The sequence below is a fragment of the Eptatretus burgeri genome, chromosome 12 (assembly GCF_056783735.1).
Source record: "Eptatretus burgeri isolate ZD-2024b chromosome 12, Ebu_testis_v1, whole genome shotgun sequence".
NCBI classification, from domain to species: Eukaryota; Metazoa; Chordata; class Myxini; order Myxiniformes; family Myxinidae; genus Eptatretus; species Eptatretus burgeri.
The window spans coordinates 55,849,350-55,872,509 of NC_140972.1; the positions used below are offsets into that span (position 1 = coordinate 55,849,350).

Genomic DNA, 23,160 nt, shown 5'->3' on the forward strand with positions numbered 1-23,160 from the left:
CACAATGTCCTTCATAAAGAGTAGGTGAGTTATCATCGGCACCTGAACAAAATATAGATTCTTGCCTGGACTGTGTATAGCAAGCGGTCTGGTCTTCTTGGACGTTCCATAACACAAGGTTACTCCACATGCTATTTTAGAGTGTGCTTGTCCTCTTGACAGCAAATTCTGCACTATAAACAAATTGACCAGACGGTTTGCATGTTCCTTCTGAACGACCTTCTTTGGATACAAAGGAAGCAACCAACACAGCACTATCATTTGATATCACTTGGAAGTACACAATGTCCACAAATACTCTTTGTCCTGCATGTGCTTTATTTACACTTCACGAGGAGCTTTATATCAATGTATAAATAAATACGTGCACAAAATCGTATTAAAGAGCAAAATCCATCACATTGCCAGCCAAAATAATATTCATGACATCACAGCTTTAATTCTTGACCAATCAAACTGCTGTTTACAAATTGTTGGCTTGGCATGCCTTTCATTGTACGTATTTGCTTCCTTTGTTTCTGTGCTTTTAGCTCGGTGGTATTCAATAAAACCATGGGGAAGCACATTTTTTGATGTTCATGTAGTAACCGTTTGTCCGGTTCATTGAAATGCATTTGACAAATGCCACAATGCAAACAGCTCAGAGAAATGGTCTGCCTCAGACCTGGACGTTAATTATTATTATGAAATGCAATTTGCCTCTGCAGTTTCCTGTTATTGTTGCTTGAGGCAGCGTCACAGTACAGTTGACTTGCGATTTATTAGTGAGGCATCTAGCATTTTCAGAAATTTCATTAGTCTTCCAAATTAAATTTGTTCTTCATCCGTAAACATGTCAGCGCAGGCATGGAGGATGCAGCATTAATTAATGGAAAGTACGTACCTGGGTATTTGTGCGGCTTTGTAACCTTTGAAGCGTGATTCTCCCGGGCACGTTATTGGCTTCAATTATTGAGCAGGTAAGGGCTACAAACTTGCATTAAGGTTGTCATTATCGACTCCTCTTGGTGCATGGTAAAGGTTAACATGCTGGACTGGTGGGTTTGTGTTTTTTCAGGTGTCCCACCCTTTAGATCTGCACCAGGATTGCTGTGTTCTCTCCAGCTGTATTCATGTCCATTTCATTTGTTTGTCAATTTGTGGTATATCCGGATTTTTAAATCATAATTTTTTTTTAGCAATGAGACGTTCATAATGTACTAGTAATTAACATTTGTTTTAACAAGTCACATGACTGCTGACATTTAAAAAATAAAATCTTCCTTTATCTTGAATAATTAACTGCATACCACTCATCTTGCCTATTCAATGGCCTGTTCTTCATATGTTTACCAGTTCACAGCACTGACGGAGGTGAAGTTTTGAAGACCGAGTGAATTCAGTAGCAGCCTCAAGTCGATCAATGTTGAACGTTCCATCTGGCTCTGGCTCTCTGTTGTCTCTTTTGTCTGGGATTGAAGGAACAAAATTTTGATGAAAACAGCGCAAAGCATATAAGCTGATGTAGATAGTCACTGGAGTAAGGACTCAATAAGCTGAATGAATTCCTCAGATTGCTCCTTCTATCTCTGTCTCTGTGTGTCTGTCTCTCTGTCTCTCTGTCTCTCTGTCTCTCTGTCTCTCTGTCTCTGTCTCTCTCTCTCTCTCTCTCTCTCTCTCTCTCTCTCTCTCTCTCTCTCTCTCTCTCTCTCTCTCTCTCTCTCTCTCTCTCTCTCTCTCCAACTAAAGTTGTGGACCCACCATTCAGAGAGGTTGTGAGATTGAAGGGTCCAAATTTAATGATTGACTGTTCTCAGCTAATGATTTGGATGTTGAGTGAATCAGGCAGTCAGTGGGCTGAAAAAGCTCTTCAGGTCACTCTCAAGAATCGATGGTTAGTTTTCGTGAAGCATCTCCTGTTAAGCTCTCTTTACTATTTGTGAGAAATTCATGGCATTCTTTCTCTACATACATACGCACATACACTGTTATATCACTGGAGGGTCAATCCAATGTTCATACACCAATCCTGACTACCAGTGTGACGGGGGTCAGCTGCAACCAATCTCCTGATCCAAATCCCGACAACCCAATGTCGTGGGTCACACCGGCCAATTGGTCAAGATGCTCCAAGCCAGATTAAGTGCCTATACCTCACTTAATATGGAATGTCCACGGCCGATTGGGCGGTGCACAGGATTTCTCTCCGTTCTGGGGACCTCAAAATGGTGGCGGTTCACCACTCTTCAACGGGAGAGGGATTTAAATCGAACATTAAGCATTCTCGTCCAATTTATCCTCTAAGGGATTATAAAAGCCAATGCAATCTTTTTCCCAGCGATCGTGAAAGTTCAAATAACTCAAGAGACCCAGTGACTTTATAAAGGTCTTGCAATGGAGAGGGTGACAGGGAAAATATGCAAGGATTCATTCGCTATGCAAGTCTACTTACAATTGAGATACATGCCTCCTGAGAATAGAGGGAGATCTTAACGAAATAAGCTTTAATGAGATAAAAATTACAAAGGAGAAAACATTAACATGTGATTATGGAATAAGCGGTTTTAGACACTGGAGTTGACCGGCTTTCTATCCAAATATTGATGGATATTCTACTACAATTTTCTATTATAATTTATTATAATAGAAAATAAATATTATAATAATATAATCTAAATAAGTATTTCTAAGCTGTACATATTTAAACCCAAAAATCATTCCTGCAATAATATTTTGGAGTATTGCAATGGTTACGATGAATGAGCATACTGGTCAACTGGATCCTCAGGTAGGACAGGAGTCCAATCCCAGACCTGCAACTATGTCCACAGGTACTGCACTTGTATACCTCAAATGTAGGTTGCAGGGCCACAGCTTTCCTCTGCTGACGGTTCTGTTCAAGGGCTGAGCTTCTATTTTCTTCAAAGAGAAGAGCCTGACACATGTGGAGCAAACACCCCTCCAGTGAACCCTATTCAATGTTGCAGCATCTCAGGTTTGTCTTCAGGTTGTCCTTGTCGCTCAAATGGGGTTGTCCTACTGGACGTGTCCCCTGTTTTAATTGCCTGTAGAACAGAGCCTTTTGCATTTGACTCTCCTTCATTCAGACAACATGTCCAGTCCATCACAGTTGTGTATGGATAATCATGCTTTTGATGCTGGTCATTTCACACCTGTTGAAGGCTTCAGTATTGGGTAGTCTGTCCTGCTACTTAATGCTGCAGACGGATCGGCGACAACATTGGTGAAACTGTTATATCTGTCTAAAGTACAGAGTCCATGTCTCACGATGATACAGAGTCAATGTGTCACTCCACAGTGATGTCCACAATACAGCTTGTTACACCTTTATTTTCATGCTGCGAAACATGCCGTGTTCCTTCCATAGCCTATGTGTGAGCCTGCCGAAAGCAGTGCTTGCTTTGGCTGGCTATTCGTAAAACAATTTCATCATCAATTGGTCCACGTATGCAGTGGTGATGGAATGTTGGGAGAGTACTTGTTTTATTTAGACTGATCTGGAGACCGGAACTTTTGGAGGCATTTGAGAATTTGTCCATTTTCATCTGAATGTCCTCCAAGGTATGTGCCACTAAAGCACGGTCTTCATAAAAAATAATTTCCCTCACAAGAAGCTCAGACACTTTGATGTGGGCCCAAAGCTGCCTCACATTGAACAGCTTTCCATCTGTTCTGAATCTAATATATACGCCCTTGGCAGGGACTGGAAGGCATCAGAGATCATTCCCGAGAAGATGATGCTGAGTATGGCTGGAACAAATGCACATTCCTGCTTGGTCCCATTTGTTATTTGAAAGGGATCTGAGGACTCTCCACTCCCACATACCCCAGGAGTCATTCCATCATGGAAGGATTGAATAAGAGACCGATTTTGGTGGTCAACCAAATTTATACAGGAATTTCCATAGTCCATCACAGTTTACTGTATCAAAGGCTTTTGTAAATTCCACGAATACCACATACAAGTACTGGTGTTGTTCCACTTCTCCTATACTTGATGACCACTAAAGTTCATGTTGATCATACTATGTCCTGAACGAAAGCCACACTGTGATTCTGGGAATATAAGGTTAACCACTGGTGATATCAGTGTATTCAGGATAATGCAGGCTCAGATCTTTCCAGCAGAAGATAACAGAGAGATGCCACAATGGTTATCACTTCTATTTTCTTTACACTCATCTAGAGACCAAAAGAACAACTTCTATCACCTTTCTTTTTGTATATATGGATAATGGAAGCATCTTTGAAGTCTTGTGGAATGGCACCCTTTTCTAATATTATATGGTCGAGCTTTGTCAGCTGTACAATCAGATGATGACCACCATCCTTGAAAATGTCAGCGGGAATAACATCTGATTTTGGGGCTTTGTTGGTTGAAGTTTGTTCCACCGCTGACTTCACTTCAACCAAGGAGGCCAGCTCTTCAAACTCCCAAATTGGAAGTTGTTGGGGTCCATTATCCAGGGCATTCACATCCATGATGAATTCTCTGTTGAGATGGTTGAAGTGGTCAGCCCAGCGGGAGAGGATTTCGTTCTTGTCCATTAGCAATTTATTTTTTGGGATACCCTGTATATTGTATAAGATTGGGGTGGTCGGGATTACACTTTTTTTAAAGAAGAGGAAGGCCATTCCAACCAAAAGTAAAAAACTACATCGACTCCGCTAATTTAAGAAAACAAGCGAGAGCGGACCCGGTCTCAGGAAATGTTTTGCCAGCTTCGCAGCCGGCTTCATCAAGCACAATAGAACCCCAAATTTTGTCTGATGGGCCTGATGAAGTCTATTGTGCTTGATGAAGCCGGCTGCGAAGCTGGCAAAACATTGCCTGAAACCGGGTCCACTCTCGCTTGTTTGCTTAAATGAGCGGAGTCGATCTAGTTTTTTACTTTTGGTTGAAGTGCCTTCTTCTTCTTCATATTTCTAAAAATATATATATTTCTCCCACCACTTCCCCACCGTCGTCCCACCGCTTCTCCCTCCCTCTGGACTCCCCCCCCCAACCACTTCCCCTCCCTCCAGACTCCCACCCCACCCCTTTCCCTTCCTCCAGACTTCCACTGCCCTCCTTCCCCTACCTCCCCTTATTAGTGGAGGTTGGCTTTGGGGCTTTCCACTCTCTGGGGACATGTGCAGTGCAAAAATGCAAGTTATCTCCACAACTGACTTATAATACCCTCTGCCACCACCACTGGGTGGCACTACATGATACACATTTACATAGAGAATTTTCACCAACCCCCCCCCCCCCCCTCCCCGGAACCCACGCGACTACAGATGAAACCAAGTCACCCATGTTCACCTTGAGGTCAAACTTGGTCTGCGTACCAAGTTTGGCAAATGGCTCAGTAGTTTTGGCATGATTGATGTTACACACAGACACATAGACAGAGGGAAAATGACATTTTCATATTATTTAATGAAAATGTTTTTTGTTTTTTTTTAATTTAATAAACAGGAATAAATTTCTGCGTGGGGCTAGTGTGAAGAAATTCTGACTCAACCCTGTACAGAAGTATCTTATCACTTATACAGTGGCAGCCCACTGAGCTATTGAGTCTTCGGTATAGCCTCAAAATTTTCTCACACTAACACTGCAAACTTTATAATGGCCAACGTCCTACGTGCCTGCTCGGCAGACCCCATGTTTGAGTGTGTTGTGTTGGTGTCGGTGTATTTGAGATAAACCTCTTGTAGAAATTTAATATATTATACACTGCCATTTAAAAAAACAGAACACGTGATTATTGTTTGTGCGATTTATTTATGTGACATCGTGGGATACAAATGAAGTGCAAACCTCTGACTGAAGAAATGCTGAATAATTACATGTCCATTTCATTGTGACCTAATCATGTAATGCTGCATTGTAGTGAATGTTTTCAGGTATGGATCCAACATAGAAGTAGAAATCTCAATTCCAGGTTTGGCCAGTGTCCACCTCTGGCAGCAATCATTGCATTTCACTAGTGTCACATTGACCAAATGAGCACTCATATATGCCCAAATCAGCTCCTGTTACAGCTTATCAGAGGTCTATGGTTGTTTTGGGGAATTTTGAATGTGACAATCAATTATATCCCAGAGCTGCGCACCTGCCTCTATTGCCTGGTTCAGCTGCGTTTATGGCCCGAGTCACCTGCATTTAAGGCTTGGCTCACCTGCATACCAAGCCTGGGTTGACTGTGTTTAAGGCTTGGGTCGCCTGCATTTAAGGCCTGGATCTCTTGTTTAAGGACTAGGTCGCTTGCTTTAAGGCTTGGGTCACCTTTATTTGAGGGCTGGGTCACCTGGATTTTAAGTCCTTCGTCAACTGCGTTTAAGGCCAAGTTAACCTGTGTTTAAAACCTGGGTCTTCTGCCGTTAAAACCTCGGTCTCCTGCTTTAAGGCCTGAGTCACCTGTGTTTTACGGACTGGGTCACCTGCATTCAAGGCCTGGTTTACTTGTGTTCAAGCATAGTTTATTTCCGTTCAAGGCCTCGTTTATTTCCGTTTAGACCTGGTTTACTTATGTTCAAGGCCTAGTTTTCCTGTGTTCAAGGCTTGGTTTAATTGCGTTCAAGGCCTCGTTTATTTCCGTTCAGGCCTGGTTTACTTACGTTCAAGGCCTTGTTTTCCTGTGTTCAAGGCCTGGTTTACTTACGTTCAAGGCCTTGTTTTCCTGTGTTCAAGGCCTGGTTTACTTACGTTCAAGGCCTAGTTTTCCTGTATTCAAGGCCTGGTTTACTTACGTTCAAGGCCTTGTTTTCCTGTGTTCAAGGCCTGGTTTACTTACGTTCAAGGCCTTGTTTTCCTGTGTTCAAGGCCTGGTTTACTTACGTTCAAGGCCTTGTTTTCCTGTGTTCAAGGCCTGGTTTACTTACGTTCAAGGCCTTGTTTTCCTGTGTTCAAGGCCTGGTTTACTTACGTTCAAGGCCTAGTTTTCCTGTGTTCAAGGCCTGCTTTACTTGCGTTCAAGGCCTAGTTTTCCTGTATTCAAGGCCTGGTTTACTTACGTTCAAGGCCTAGTTTTCCTGTGTTCAAGGCCTGGTTTACTTGCGTTCAAGGCCTAGTTTATTTCTGTTCAAGGCCTCATTTATTTCTGTTCAAGGCCTCATTTATTTCTGTTCAATGCCTGGTTTACTTACGTTCAAGACCTAGTTTATTTTTGTTCAAGGCCTGGTTTATTTCTGTTCAAGGCCTGGTTTACTTGCGTTCAAGGCCTAGTTTATTTCTGTTCAAGGCCTGGTTTACTTGCGTTCAAGGCCTAGTTTATTTCTGTTCAAGGCCTCATTTATTTCTGTTCAATGCCTGGTTTACTTACATTCAAGACCTAGTTTATTTTTGTTCAAGGCCTGGTTTATTTCTGTTCAAGGCCTGGTTTACTTGCGTTCAAGGCCTAGTTTATTTCTGTTCAAGGCCTGGTTTACTTGCGTTCAAGGCCTAGTTTATTTCTGTTCAAGGCCTGCTTTATTTGCTTTCAAGGCCTGGTTTACTTGGATTATATGCTTGGTTTTCTTGCAATGAAGGCCCGAGTCACCTCTTTGTAAGATCTGGGTCACTGCTTTGTAAGACCCGTTGTCATTATATTTGTGAAATATGATTCATTACTCTGTTTATATACTTTCCTAGAAAATTTCATTGGAGTGGCCTGTTTGGTATTTTTGTTGAAGTGTTTGCCTCCTGATTATGTGACCTCAGATGCAAATTTGAAGGCAATGTTTATTTCTTGATTGTCTCCAAATATTGTTGTTGATCATGTAAAGTACATTGCTATCTCCCAATGTCATTGCCTCATGTTTTGAATCTAACATATGTACAAAATCCTCCACCAGCCTCAGACGTTTATATTTTTTTCTGATTATAAGTTTATTTCTCCTTTCAACATCATTTTCAAATGCTTGCCGCAGTGGTGTTATCTGCCTCAGATTTTTGAACAGTAGTCCCATGCAAACTGTGTGTACTGTGCAAGGTTTCACAACTAGCATACTAATTGCACCTCACTTCCCTTCTTTCCAATGCACAGCAAAAGCAAATGTAAACCTATTCCTCAAGGCTCATTCTACCTAGTTAATTGAACTTATAATTGGCATACTCTATTGCATCATGTGTTAACTTGCAGATTTGGATTTTTTCTGCCATTGCTCTGTTTTTATTTGTGACCTCTATTCTGTCATTGCTATCATTTAGATTTTCAATAGCGTGAATCTTATTTAAGGGAATCGCTCCACTGTAAATGTTTTCCGGAGGCAGAGTTGGCTCGATTTATGTTGGTGAAACAGGCTGCCCTTCTGTTAATACTTGCGGGAGTTGACACAGGCTGCTTATGCAGTATTGCTGATAAAAATTCAGGAAATGCACAGGCAACACATGTGGGAGTTGTAAGCAATTCTTAAATGCTTTATTCTACAAATATAATTTCTCCTTATTTGCTGTTTGATTAGCAATACTTTTTATGTATTATATACTGAAAGACCTTGTCATCCAATAGTTTTATTCCAAAACTAATGACATGGTGGATCAGATCGGGAGTCCATACCTGTGGGCAAAGCTACATCACATTGATGCATATCGTATGGTGATTGAGGTGACATTGACGCCTTGAAAATCTGGATCATCGGTATGGTCATCACCAATTTTGTTAAACAAATAAGAATCCTGAGATATTTAACACGATATTTAACATTTGTTTATTTTTCTTTCCCATCACACTTAGACTGAAGTCAGTCTTCAGGCCTAGTGTTGGCTTAATGGTTAAGGTGGCTGGATTAAGATTCTAGGGTCTTGAGTTCAAGCCCCTGTCAGACTGTTGAATTAACACGAGGTAGGGTTGACTTAGCCTGTCATCCTTCTGAGGTTCGCAAAATGAGCACCAGCTTATTGGAGTAATAACCATTCAGGGTAACCTGTGTTGGAGTGTTGACATGTTCAGGACTACTGTACTCCATGCCAATGAAACTGCCTTGGCAGCCCATGTGCATTCTGGCACGAAAGGAATGGTATTATGAGTCAGTAAGTGTCAGTGTCAGTGTCGGTCTCTCTCTCTCTCTCCTCTCCTCTCCTCTCCTCTCCTCTCCTCTCCTCTCCTCTCCTCTCCTCTCCTCTCCTCTCCTCTCCTCTCCTCTCCTCTCCTCTCCTCTCCTCTCCTCTCCTCTCCTCTCTCCTCTCTCCTCTCTCCTCTCTCCTCTCTCCTCTCTCCTCTCTCTCTCCTCTCTCTCTCCTCTCTCTCTCCTCTCTCTCTCCTCTCTCTCTCCCCTCTCTCTCCTCTCTCCTCTCTCTCTCCTCTCTCTCTCCTCTCTCTCTCCTCTCTCTCTCCTCTCTCTCTCCTCTCTCTCTCCTCATTTTCACAATTACTTTTTGATCCTATTCAGTATTGTATTTTCTCAAGAAACTTTCAAATTTGCTGTAGTGTGCTTTTTTGTAGTTGTCCAAATGTGTTGTGAATAGTATGACTGCTTGCAGTTTTACAGTCATGATGCACTATCCCGTTAGTTAGAACCCTTAGATGACGGCATTTTTTATCGAATAAATAAACGCAGTTTTGTAAGTATCTTCAACTTATATCTACATTTTCAATTCGGCTGACTTGACTTATGAGGGCTGTTTTGAATTTGTATCCTATTATAATTGAAAATAACTGTAAATAAAATGTTTCTGAATGCCGTTTTAAAAACACAGTTATTGTTTATCGTCACTTTCCTTTTCTATACACTTGATATGACATCATCATATATGTGTTTATCAGCATGATTCTACTACTTTTCAAATGGCTTCCTCTCACCTTAGCTTTTAACTGCAACAGACATCAATTATAAATAAATAAATAAAGAGGATTTGCCTTCGTCTGCTCTGGACTGATGCGATGGTTCATAATGTTGTCAAGTCATTGCAGTATGAACAAGAACGGTACTCGGTAGAGTACATACCTCCGTCAGGCTGAAAAGTTTACGTTTTGTATCCCACTGATAGGCCGGATCTGGTTCCGGACCTGAACCAAAATCTAATCAGCTTGCTCTTCTCACCTACCCAATTCATCCACCAAGTTTTGTCATTCTTCCACAACTTTTTGAAATATCGTGTGCACAAACAGACAAACAAAAAGGTGTGAAAACATAACCTCCTTCACCTTCAGTGGTGGAGGTAATTATATTGCTATAATGCCATTATTTTGTGTTGATTTTATTTATGTTCACATATCAAAGTTTTTTTTTGTTTTGTTTTATTTGTGATTTGGTAATGCGGCTCAATTGATCATGGATTAGTCTCCAAGTTCTCTTCTCTGAGTTTAATATCCTGGAAAGTGGGCATTAATTGCAAACTGCCTGTGCTAATACCTTGTAGGCATGGCAGGGTGTCACAGTGAGCTTCCAATATTTCTGTTTGATTTTTTTTGTTGGCATTCCACAAATGAATGAAGCACATACAAGCACAAATGAATGAATGAACCACCTGTTCGAACTGTTTTATTTTATAATCTATTATCTCACAATAAATTATTCTACGTCTTTATAAAAAGTGATATTCTTTGGCAAACCCACTACCACTGTTAATAACCCTCCCTCCTCCCCCTAACTCATGTAAATTGTTCTCTCTCTCTCTCTCTCTCTCTCTCTCTCTCTCTCTCTCTCTCTCTCTCTCTCTCTCTCTCTCTCTCTCTCTCTCTCTCTCTCTCTCACTTTCTAGCTTGTGGCAGTGTTTGCAACGTTCTCCTCATGCGACATGGAGAGCTGTCTGATGGCATTGATGTTCTTCAAGCTGATGGATGCGTGGTTGGATCATCACGCATTGCTGCAAAGCAGGTATGATACACACCTGCACATATTTCACAATGATGCAGAAGAGAAGGCACAAAATACTGATAACCTATGGGAACCGAGAAGAAATGTGCAACTCTGAAGACACTGTAAACAGCACTCAACGGTCTCGTCATGTTGAGTGCCATACTTACACAGCAATGACAAAAATCAATCTCAAAGGCTCCTCGTTGTAAATGGTGAAATTGGTTGATAAGCTTCACATCGGGAGGAGCAGTGCAAACACAGCTGCCTTTTGATGTCCTGTTTTAACTTTCCATAAACACTTCCCTGATGAAATGCATGTGGATTACTCCACTGATATCGATAATTGGATAAACTCTAACTGTCACGTGTCCAGAACTTACCATCAAAAATATCATTTTTCTCAAAAACAAATATATCGTTTGGTAAAGTCTCTGTTCGATTTCGCATCACTTTGCGTGTACGAAAGATTCAAAACTTACTATATAAGAAAGGTGAGTTCATGATTCATAACGTAAAAGTTTATAAAAAGTTATGACTTTTATATTTTAATGTACTTCAGCTACAATGCTATAAAGGTTTTGGCCTTTGAAAGATGGCGACAAGGTCAGAGATGGGGGACACTCCACCTGACCAACCGATCATCCGTGCACGCGATATTTCAGACCATTGAACAATTCGCTTTCACATTGCAGATATCTGTTCCTCATGACCTTATCTCAACCTAATTAGACCAACGCTGTGATCGGATGAATTCTGCTGCAATGGCAACCATCTTCACTTGTGTATGTGATGTTTCAAAAAATCGTTCAAGATTTAGCTTTCCGATTACACAGATATATTCCTCATACCATCCAAAAGGTGGTGGACCTAGAGTATCAGCTCCTTGTTTTCTTACAATGAGCATGGATGGAAACGAAAGTTGATTAACTGTGATTTCAGACATCCTAAACATTCATCAAACAATTTTGAAATAATATAATCTGTGTGGCAAAAGAAAGGTACATGATACAAACCGTGGTGTATTACTTTTACACCCATTGAAAAATATAAATTTGTTTGTGGAAACGAATGCGTCAAGCACTTTTTAGTGAGACCAACGTTGTATCTATCCATTGGCGTTGGGACTGGCAGGAGAACTTAGAGGTGTGTGCACTCACCTTTGAACTGTCTAACCTGGATTCTAATCTCGACCGAGCCATGAAGTCATCATGGTGTTTCATCTGCAGGGTGAGGCATCAATGTGTGTTCCATCCATCGGGAGGATGTTGAGCTTGTGGGACCCCATCTCTTCACACTGGTCATTGGTGTCCGTTAAATATCCCACGGTGTCTTTTGTGAAGAGTAGACAAGTTATCACCGGTACCCGGAACAAATTACAAATTCCTGACCTAACTGACCCTTGTGAAGACAACAGGAAACCACCCAGCATATCATTTTCCAAAACCACCTCAGCAGCACCAACCTCCTGTAGAGAGAGTGGTTCATGGAGGATGATTACTGTTGTTTAGCCAAGAAAGGAAATCGATTTGGTATTTACAGTATCAATATTTTTTTCTTTGCTTAAATATCGACTGAACAAAGGAGAATTTAAATTTTCAGCCACATGGTTATTGTTTAAAGTTTGTGAACTTACTTTTCTGTTGAGGAAAAGTTGTAGCCAGTTGTCATTCTGCTTTGTAATAACGACGTATGGATTGACGTTAACGGTGTGACATATTAGCTTTCACTTTTTGAATAAGAATAAGACTTTGCTGGATGAATGGGGCATTGGAAATTTATGTTTTGTGCAATATAATCCATGGTTCACTACTAACCTCTACTACTAACTCTTTAACGGCCCCAAGTAGTTCCACCTTCTTGTGAGGTCATCCAGAAAACGATTTTGGCCCAAGTCTTTCACCAACCGGCAAGCTAGGCATGAATGTGTCTGAGGATGATTCTGGGGCTGATATATGTGACTTGTTCAGGGTGCCAGCAACAACTGATCTCCTCTTCGTGAATGACATCAGGAACCAGAGCTAGCAGACAGGTCTTCCTGCATAAGTTTCATCTGAGGGATGGCACACACATCGATGCATCGCCCTGCATGGTAAACACCAGGGTGACAGTTTTTAGCTGGGCCGAGATTCAAATCCAGGTCAAACAGTTCAATGATGAGTTAGCACAACTTTTAATCACCCTGCGAGCCCTCCATAGTTACCTCTGCCACCGAAGGTGAAGGAGGTCATGCTTTCACCCCTTTCTGTCTGTTTGTTCATTGCCGAAATCCTTCGGATTTCGGTAATTATGTTGGTTGATTGTGTGTGTCATTCTGTGTGTCTGTCTGTCTGTTTGTTTGTGTGTTTGTTTACCCTGTAGCAGCCACACCGTTTCAGTGATCATGACCAATCTGGTTACAGACGTCGGCCATGGTCCAACTTAGACACTTGTCCTTTTTGGTGAATCTCGGTCAAAGTTCAAGGTCAAGGTCACCGAAAAACCGAAATTCTTATTTTCACAATAACGTCCGCTAAAATGGTCGTATCGATTTCAAACCAAATCCAAAATGTGCATCTTCCAATACAGCATCCAAGCATATGTCTCGTTGGGGTGTCACACCAACACCCTTCTTAGCGGTCGGGGGTCGAATGTCAGGGGGGTCGGGTCAAAACTTTCAAATTGAGATAAAAATGCCATTTCAAGTCCGATTGACTTCCAAGTTATGATCATGACCAAACCAAGTGCTATGTCATTAAACAGTAGCACTATCGACTTATAAGAACCAAATTGATTTCCCGATTTTTGTTTTTTCAGAGATCATGGAGATATGACAAAGTTATTCCGGCAATTCCTTGCTCAATGAGCAATTTCATTTGTTAATTTGTCTGTTTGTTTGTTTGTTTGTTTGTGTACAGGATATCTCAAAAAGTTTTGCACGGATTCAGATTAAACTTGGTAGGCAGGTTGGGTGTGTGGTAAGGAAGAATTGTTTCAATTTTGGTGAAGATCCGAATCTGGATCTGGATTCGAGAATTTTTTTGGGATTCTTCACCATTGAGAGATCGGGCTAAACTAATATGTTGTACGATAACTCAAAAAGTTGGTGACAGATTCGGATGAAACTTGGTGGACAGATTGGGTGTGTGACAAGGACGAATTGATTCGATATTGGTGAAGATCCGAATCCAGATCTGGATATGAGAATTATTTAATATTTTAAGTGATTCTTCACCATTAAGAGATGGGACCGAAAATGATATAGGACTGTATAGCATGATATTTCAAAAATGTATTGGGCCCGATATGTTCTCATGGATCAGGCATTGCGTGGCAGAGGTATGCGCTCCAGCGAGTGCCCTTCTCGCTCCCAGATATATTCATTGGTATTTAAGGTGTGCCATTTGTATCAAATTATGCAAGTAATATCAATGAAAGCATTTAAGTGATGTATTCCTTTGAATAATCCTGTGTATCTAATTGTGTCAAATCAATTGTGGGATATTTTCCTTTCTGGCAACAATGGAACGAATGCATTATTTTGTCTTTCATTCATTTTACAAAGCTGGGCTTGAGGTTGTTTTTGTTTCTTTTTGAAAACATATATTTGAGGCTTGCGGAAGAGCTAGTACACTGAATGGATCAGGACATAGCAAGATTCAAAAGGAACAGGAGAAAGAATGGAGGGTGGTGGAATACCAGCAGCAGAGTTGAAGGCCTTCAGTTCGAGGGAGACTTGGCCAAACAATGGGTGTAGGTAGGAATGGGGGCAGGAGAGGATGTTTAGGGTCGACAAGGTGGATGAACCGAAGGAACTCCAAGGATGGAAAACTGGAAATTTTGATGGAGGAGGGATTGGGGTGTGGATTGAGCATTATCGAAGGTAGAAAATGTCATGGTTTTGGATTGAGGAAGATCTGAGATGGTGGTGAACAGCTGTCTTCAAGAAAGAGATTGAAAAGAATGTGGAAGTTGGTTCCAAAGGCGGGAAAAAGAGCGAATGAGTGTCGGTGAGCTGTGAGCCTGGATTCAAGTAGTTTCACCAGAAGAGGGTTGATAGTGGACAATGTGTACCCTGCAGAAACCTGTGGGGATGGGAGGAGGAAAAAGCACGGAAGAAGCAGAGGGTGCAAGATTAGAAAGGAGGTGGTAGAAGACAGAGAGACCACCGACCTGCTGCAATGGCATAGTGATAGACCCATAGACTCAGCTTCATCGCGGGAGATTCTAATGATCTTGAAAGCCTTGGTTTCCATGGCATCAAACTGAGCAAGTAGTGGGGCAGGGTAGCCGGCCCAGAGGGGAGAGCAGTGCTCCATCAAAATAGTGTTTTACAATTTAAGAAGTTTACAAACAGTTCATCAAGAAAAGTGCATTTTGAGTCGGATGAGAGTACCTTGAAACGCAGCACTGTAGCGCTCCACAGTTCACCTAGGTTTTAACTACAGCCCATCATTTTGCTCTCTCGTTCCTTCATCATTCATTCATTTCATTTAAAAAAAAAAAAAATTTACAAAGAAGGAGGAATCGAAAATGAAATAGCAGAAAGTTTAAAACAAAAAGGAATTTATCCATTCCACTTGTGACACATGTTATAATAAACAATACAAACAAATCCAGTGTGTTCTGCGATCCTTGAAGGTATCCCGCATTCCAGCCATTGCACGTTTACTCATTTAATCTCCTTTTCCCCGAGTGGAACACAGACCGGTGTGCACTCATTACGCTCGCATTATGTGATGTGGGAGGGTCTGCTTGACTCAAAGCGACGTGCACCTGCACAACTGTTGCGGATGTTAGGCGCAATAATATGTCACATTACTATTAATGGTCTCAAAGTGTATGAAATGATATTGCCATTACGGCTACGGTGTTGGCTGGCCACGTAATCATGCTGCGAATGCATGGAAAGCGCACGCTCGCTAATGGGCTTGTCCGGGTATGCTGATGCTGATGATATGGTCCAGGCTGAGAAAAATGAGCGGAACAACCCTGTTGCATTACTTTTGCTGTAGTTGTCATTGGTGCCTGCTGTGTTTGAGAAGGTGGCTTGAGAGGTCACCTCTCGCTTGCGTGCTGCACGTTCATCATGGGTTGGGGGTCGCCTCATCTGGCCTGCTTTGGACAAGGTGAATGTCATCAATGATTCACTCTGAGGTTGTCCTACAAAGAAAGTTAATTGATGGGACTTCATGGTGTTTTTGTCCGGTGGAGGAAAGAGGACAGGGAATTGACTTTTGTTGATGAGATCCTTTTACATCGTCAATAAATCCTCACCTGACGCTGTCATCTCACTTGGGTGAGTTCATTTCGCATCCGCATCTGAACCAATATCTGGGACCAATACCGTTGTAGACTTCAATCTTATGAAGGGATGTCCCAGCCACTCCATTAGCTCAACACAATCTATAGTGGGAAGGTGCAAACTGATTGAAATTTTAATAGCTTGACAGAATTCCATGAAAGTATGCAAAACTTCATTCCTTTGTGAAGGAATAGGAAAGGATCAGAGGGGTGAGCAGGACTATGACTGTCAATCAGCCTGATGGGGCCGGGGCACTAGAAACACTTGTCCAAGGGCCAATCAGACCGACATGGCGGTGATTGACGGTGGAATATTATCAGCCCTGTTGGTGTAGGGCAGTCACAGGGCCAATCGACAGGAACAACACACATATTTCGACAAAGTATGTACTATACTATTTAGAATTTTAGATCATCTATAAAGTATTTACAGGACCACGACGATGTGAGCACGTCGATAAAGTTTGTGCTGAAACATTTTTAAATGAGTCGTAAAACATCTTTATTATTATACTAGTAAATAAAACCCGTCACTTCGGTGATGGAATATTAAGAGGTGAGGGGGTGGAGAGTAGGGTGGGGGAGGAGGGAGGGAGAGTGAAGAGGTGAAGGGGTAGAGAGGGAGGAGAGAGACGAGGAGTGGGATAGCGAGGAAGGAGGGGGAGAGAGACAGGAGGGATGGCGGAGAGAGAGGAGGATGGGGAAGAGAGAGAGAGAGAGAGAGAGAGAGAGAGAGAGAGAGAGAGAGAGAGAGAGAGAGAGAGAGAGAGAGAGAGAGAGAGAGAGAGAGAGAGATAGATATAGAGAGGAGGGAGGAATAGGGGGGGGTGGGAGAGAGACGAGGGTGGGGAACGAGAGAGAGGAAGAGAGGGGAGCAAGAAAGCAGAGGGAGAGAAGAGGGGGTGAAGGAGGAGAGAGCGAGGAAGGGGGACAGAATGATGAAGGGGGGAGGAAGAATCGGTTTGGTCCATCCATCCATCCATCCATCCCTTCCCTGCATTCATTCATCCATCCATCCCCTCCATCGATCCATCCCCTCCATCCATCACGTTCTATCCATCCCTCCCCTCCATCCTTCCCTCCATCCTTTCCTCCCACCCATCCCATCTATCCCATCCATCCCTTCGATCCATCCTTTCCATCCATCCATCCTATCCATCTCTCTCCAACATCCTCCCCTCCACCCTTCCCTTTCACCCATTCTTCCCATCTATCCATAATATCCATCCTATCAATCAATCAATCCCTTCTATCCATCCCTTCTACCCATCCCTTCTCTCCACCCCTTCTCTCCACCCCTTCTCTCCACCCCTTCTATCCATCCCTTCCATTCATTCCTTCCATTCATTCCTTCCATCCATCCCATCCCATCCATCTTTTCCCTCCATCCCATCCATCCCTTCTCTCCATCCCTCCCTTTCTATACCCATATCATTCCACCCAAGAGGGGAAGGGTGTGGGGGAGATTGGTCGTGTTTAATCCAACACAAATTCTAAACAAGAAAAGAGCAATCAGAGATTGCAAACCCTCACCAGGACTTCTTTTAAGTGGTATATTTTTTTATCAGTTTTCAGGTGAATTCAATATGGCTGCCAAACCATGTTACCTATGACATCATATGTATGACTTGTTCCTCATGGATAGGTGGTCATGTGTGTAAAGTTTCGCCTTGATCTTTTCAGCCATTTCAGATAAGATGTTTGAAGGGTTAAAAAAAACAAAAAACAATATGGCTGTCAAATTACGTGACTGATGACATCATGAAAAAAATTTGTGGAACATTTTACAAGGAATTACAAGGAAATTTTGCACAGGAAGAGGCCATTTGGCCCATCATGCCTGCACCACACCAATACCAGATTTAATAAATCCATCAATACCCCTTCCCTTCATGTGCAGCCTTTTGATGCGACACTGCCACTCATTTCACTGATCTCAGAAGGATGACAGGCTGAGTCAGCCCCCTGGTGTTAATTCAGGACCCTAAGATCCCAAACAACCACCCTAACCGCTAAGCCAACACCAGGTTAAAACAAAGATGGAATTGAACACTTTTCCTCGTCACAATAAATAATTATTTATTTCAACAGGATTCAAACTCTGGACCTCTGGACGACAAAGCAACAAACTTAGTGTTGAGATAAATATCAATGACAAATTCTAATTTTTATCTCAAGATGAGAAATGTTATGCCGAGATGACCCTCAAATTTTTTTTCTGATCGGATGTAGCGTTCTACATATGCAATTATTACGTCATAATAAGGGCACCTATGACATCATAAAAAAATCACACTCATTCCCCACGAGGAGCACTTGCTATGTGCCACTTGTACATTCATGGTTTGTGGAACGCTTGTATGAAGTTTCCTTTCGATTTGTCCAGCCGTTGTGGAAAAGATTTTTTATAGGTTTTAGGGTAAATCCAAAATGGCTTCTGAAACCATGTGACCCATGACATCATATGTGTGAACATTTTGTTCCTCATGGACAGGCGGTCATACTTGTAAAGTTTTGCCTTGATCTGTTCAGTCATTTCAGAGAAAAAGATTTTTGAAGGTTTAAAAAAAATAATTTTAAAATGGCTGATGAATCACGTGACCAATCACATCATGAAATTTTTGTACTTTGAAAAAAATGTTTTTATTACTTGTTTCTTCATGGGTATTTTAAAAATGTGTTTACATGCTGGAGAATTTCATTTCTGTGGACCATTTTATCCATGGTTGACCCTCAAAATTTTTCATACTGATCGGATGTGATGTTCTACATATGCAATTATGACATCATAACGAGGGCATCTATGACATCATAAAAAAAATCACACTCATTCCCCCTGAGGAGTACTTGCTTTTTGCCTAGTTTCCATTTTTTCCTTGGTGCGGTTTCAGAGATAGAGGTCCAAAGTTTTTGTTTTTCCAATATGGCTGCCAGACCACGTGACATATGACGTCATAGTTATCATTGAAACATTCTACATCAGAGGTGTACCAATGGTGAAAATTTCGTCTCAATCTAACATGCGGTTGCGGAGAAAAATATGAAAATTATGGCTGGACAAACAGACAGACAGACAGACAGACAGACTCAAATGCAATTCCCTCTCCGAATCCTTGGGCAAGGGTAATAAACGAAAATTCCATGCAATAACAATGAAATTCTCCAGCATGTAAACACATTTCTAAAAAACCCATGAAGAAACAAGTAATAAAAACATTTTTTTTTTCAAAGTGCAAAAGGATAGAGGGATGTTCATCCAACAAGTGTGTGTGTGTGTGTGTGTGTGTGTGTGTGTGTGTGTGTGTGTGTGTGTGTGTGTGTGTGTGTGTGTGTGTGTGTGTGTGTGTGTGTGTGTGTGTGTGTGTGTGTGTGTGTGTGTGTGTTTTATCGAACACACACACACATTCATGCACTCAACATTGTGTGCTCCCACACACACAACACACAACACACACAGTTCTTGTCTTATGCAGTGACAGCCATGATTCAAAGAAAGATGTCGGGATGGTTTTACATGATCATTTCTTGTGACCATCCCTCCATTGTTTACATCCTTTTTGGAGGAACATCCCGACATCCCTTTGTATTTTTGGACTTGTTTGCAACAAGTGTCGCCTGCCACACAAGCACATTGTCTCCGCTCTTCTGATCACCATTTAGGAGGTTTGCAGCCAGGAATATTAAAATGTATGAAAGAAGCACACTGATTCTATGGCAGGATGCCGACGTCATGTGTATAAATTATGTGAACACATCACCGCCAAACTAAGAGGCGTTCGTCCCGATGCCACTCAAGCCTTTGCAGACGGAGATTTAAAGCCTACGGTCACGAATAGACGAAAGCAGAGATATCGATCTAGATTTCGCCTTTGTTGTTTTCGAACATCTCTGCTTTCGTCTATCTAATCAGTCTTTCTAACAAATCTAATCAGCAGAGCATAGACAATGTGGTCGCGTGGCAGGCGACGCTTGTTGCTGGCAGGTTGTGAAGCAAGCGCTGTGGTGGAACTCGATCTGTGCCCTGCTGCCTCGTCAAGTTCGGGGATTCGATTCAATATGTATAAAATCTACCGTCAGAATTGCTCTCTGTACAAGGTTCAAGTAAAACTCCATTCATTGCTCTCAAGTACCTTGAATCCTTGTCGGTGCTTTTTCATCAAGGTCTCCAGAAAAAAAAAATTGGATCATTTTGCAAGGGATCACGAGGGAATGTGCTTCGATTCGTTGTTTTGGTGAGCATTCGACATATTGCTTACATAAGCAAAGTTGCAGGTGATATAAATTGATCAAGAAAGAAAAGTCAAGGTGGAAGGGAAGCAGGAGAATAGTAATTTGGAAGTAAAGGGAAAAGAAACAGAAAATGACATTCGGTGAAGAGAAGAGTATAATACAGCGAAAGGAAATGTATCGGCCATACAAGGGCAAGGGGTCATCAATAATTCTGCTGTTTTTTCATTCATAATACTAAATGGGCCTCTCATGTGTTGCACTATACCCACAGGCTTTGCTGGATACATCTCTGACACGCATCGTGCTGCCAATGCCCATTCTTGTTTTACCTCCTGTCATCATGGCCTGGCTCGAGAAGTAAGACTAGGCCTCGAGCCATGATTTTTCCTTTCATTCCCCAAGCATCTCTTTCCTGTACTAGCAATCCCAGCGTAAACTGTTTACCCTAACTGGACGTACATCTTTCTTGGCATGCCTAACTGTGCAGAGACTGGCTTGGATCACGATGTGTTGGGAAGAACATTAATTTACACATCATGAAGATAATTTTTAATTACAACTCTTTACAATGCTTCGGAATTGACAATTTTTATGTTTGGTACCTTTTCACAAAGATCTCCTGATGGTGAGCTTATCCATATTTGAGTGTTGAAGAAAGCTAGTTTTGGTACTAGGTCCTTTGTATTGATTTCCCCCTGTGAATTTTCATTCTTCGTTCTTTAATTGTTTTGTTGTTGAAGTACCCATTTGAGAGATATCCACCCCCCCCCCCCCCGACCGAACACTCGATCTCCCTTTCCTAAGTTCCTTCTGATTCATAAACAAGCCGTAAGCATGATAATTCCTACCCCTGCGAGCATACAAAGTTGCAATTATTGCAAACGCAGAATTAAAATGATCTCTATTTGTGGGACAGGATGCAAAATAATCGAAGACCCTTTTAACCAGCAGGCACGAATTTGTATGCCTGAACCCATTCCGATTTTACGTCCCGTAGAAGATATTCAAAAGACTTTGAAGCGAGAACCTTCAAAAGACCCGAGCATTTGACACGCATTGAATTTGATGCCCTGCTATCACCCTATATTTCCCAGATCTCGAACTTCACGGGCAATTGCATTTACGCAGTGTAAGTGTAAATGCAAGTAAATTGTACGCTAAGTCACGGGATAACATCGAGCCTTCTGCTAAGCTCTCGAAATCCATAAAAAAACAGCATGCAGTATTTGCTCAGGGGAACATTTCAGTTGCTGGAGGAAAGACAAGGTTGACATAAATTTGTGAAAATAAATAAGTCACCAGCAACCTCAATGAACAAAAACAAATTGGAATTCGACGAGCTCATTTTGAGAGGAGCTATTCTTTCTAAACAGGAGATTAAGAAGTGATTTAAAGCAAACTTGCAGGGCAGGGAAGGTACATTCATGGAGCTCTTTTGGATATGATTTGCTGCCATTTGGCCTGACCTATGCCTTTTTAAGCAGCCGAGTGTGAAGCAGAGAAGCGTTATCCTACTCCAGGATTTGTTGGGCCTTACAGAAGGGCCCAGTTTAAACGAGCCATAGCAGCAGCTGAAATAATAATGTGTGCCGCTGATGGATGGAGCTTGACGGTTGAAGAAAAACTTTGCGCAGAAATTGGATTTGTCCGAGTTGACGTCGCACTTGCGGCTTTACTTGCAAAAGGCGACTCGGACGGAAGGCTGGACGGCATGATGTGGTCCGCACGATCGCCGATGGTTTGGAGCTGCCTTGGAAATCCATTTTACCCTGCTAAAAGAAAAAAAAAAACCAGAGGAAAGATGAGAAGCTGCTAATTCAATGTGCGTGTGCTGGAAATATTACAAGGGAAATTCCACGCCATCTAACCCAACGGCCTACAATCGCTTCTCGAATCTTACCTACGGTGCGTAATTCTCATCTGTTTCAGGTTATGCTAATGTTCTGCTGTTTAAGCTGTGCCTTTTGGAGATTAGATCCAGCCTGAAATGCAATCTCTCCAAACAGGACACTGTTTTTGCTCAGCTGGCTGACTCGTGGCGAAGCACCATGTGGTTCCTCCTTATCTCGCCGAAGTGGTCATTTTTTTCGACCTAATTACTTCAATTAGTCCCACTTGTTTGTTTGACCCATTGTAAATAACCTCAATGACTCGGGACTGTGGAGAGCGAGAAAAGGGGAAGGCAATTTTGGAGGGGGTGAAGAGTTGTGCTTGAAGTAAACAAAAGCAACACAGCAAACAGAGAGAGGAGCATCTTCAGCTGACAACTTGCTCAACCACATGGTTCACTTGTTCAGTTTGAAGTGAGTGCCCTGAGGTTAAATTGATCTTTTAGTGTTTGAATTAATGAAGAAGTTAATTAATTTGAATTAACCACGATTAATGAAGGGGTGCGTACAGTACGTGCATCCCTGCACATACATTCAATCCATCGAACAAATAATTATCTTCGACTTGCGTAAAATCGTTCCCCTTGTGCATTGAAGTAAAGGTGACCAGTTGCCCTTGTATTAAAGTTTTTGAAACTTCACTCATTTCTGATTTAACTTCTTTGTCTTGAGCATGGCAAATCATGACTCACAGGCCCAAGTCCACCGTCTTCTCATTTGCTGGTTTCACTATTTCCAACTTCTTGAGAAAATCATGTTTTGTTCATTGCTAATTTAATGTTTTACCACTTTTATTGGGTTTTTTAAAAAATTTTCTTTGCTTGTTTGTTTCTTCTCGAATGATCAATTGGTTTTGGTCAACAATATGTCATCTTTCCATTTTTTTTTGTTCGTTTTCTATCAAATGTTTTTTCATCATCATTTGCAGTTGAAGATCTACCAAGGTGCTAAGGGTAATTAACACACAAGTTATCTTCCACAACTCTTTTCTCTCCAT

General features: G+C 41.8%; 1 protein-coding gene across 13 annotated transcripts in view; it reads left to right on the forward strand.

Moving 5' to 3' along the window:
- LOC147015668 (sideroflexin-5-like) overlaps positions 1–23,160 on the forward strand; it is a 380,656-nt gene that overhangs the window by 205,699 nt on the left and 151,797 nt on the right. For 7 of the 13 annotated variants that reach the window (XR_015049781.1, XM_085848049.1, XM_085848053.1 and 4 more), the window contains 2 exons: positions 10,667–10,782; positions 20,546–20,631. Coding sequence is in view for 12 of the 13 variants with exons in the window: in XM_085848049.1 (XP_085704175.1) it covers positions 10,667–10,782; positions 20,546–20,631 (202 nt within the window). In the remaining variant the exon portion in view is untranslated. The remainder of the gene's footprint in view (positions 1–10,666; positions 10,783–20,545; positions 20,632–23,160) is intronic. The other 6 variants (XM_085848047.1, XM_085848056.1, XM_085848054.1 and 3 more) reach the window with 1 other exon arrangement.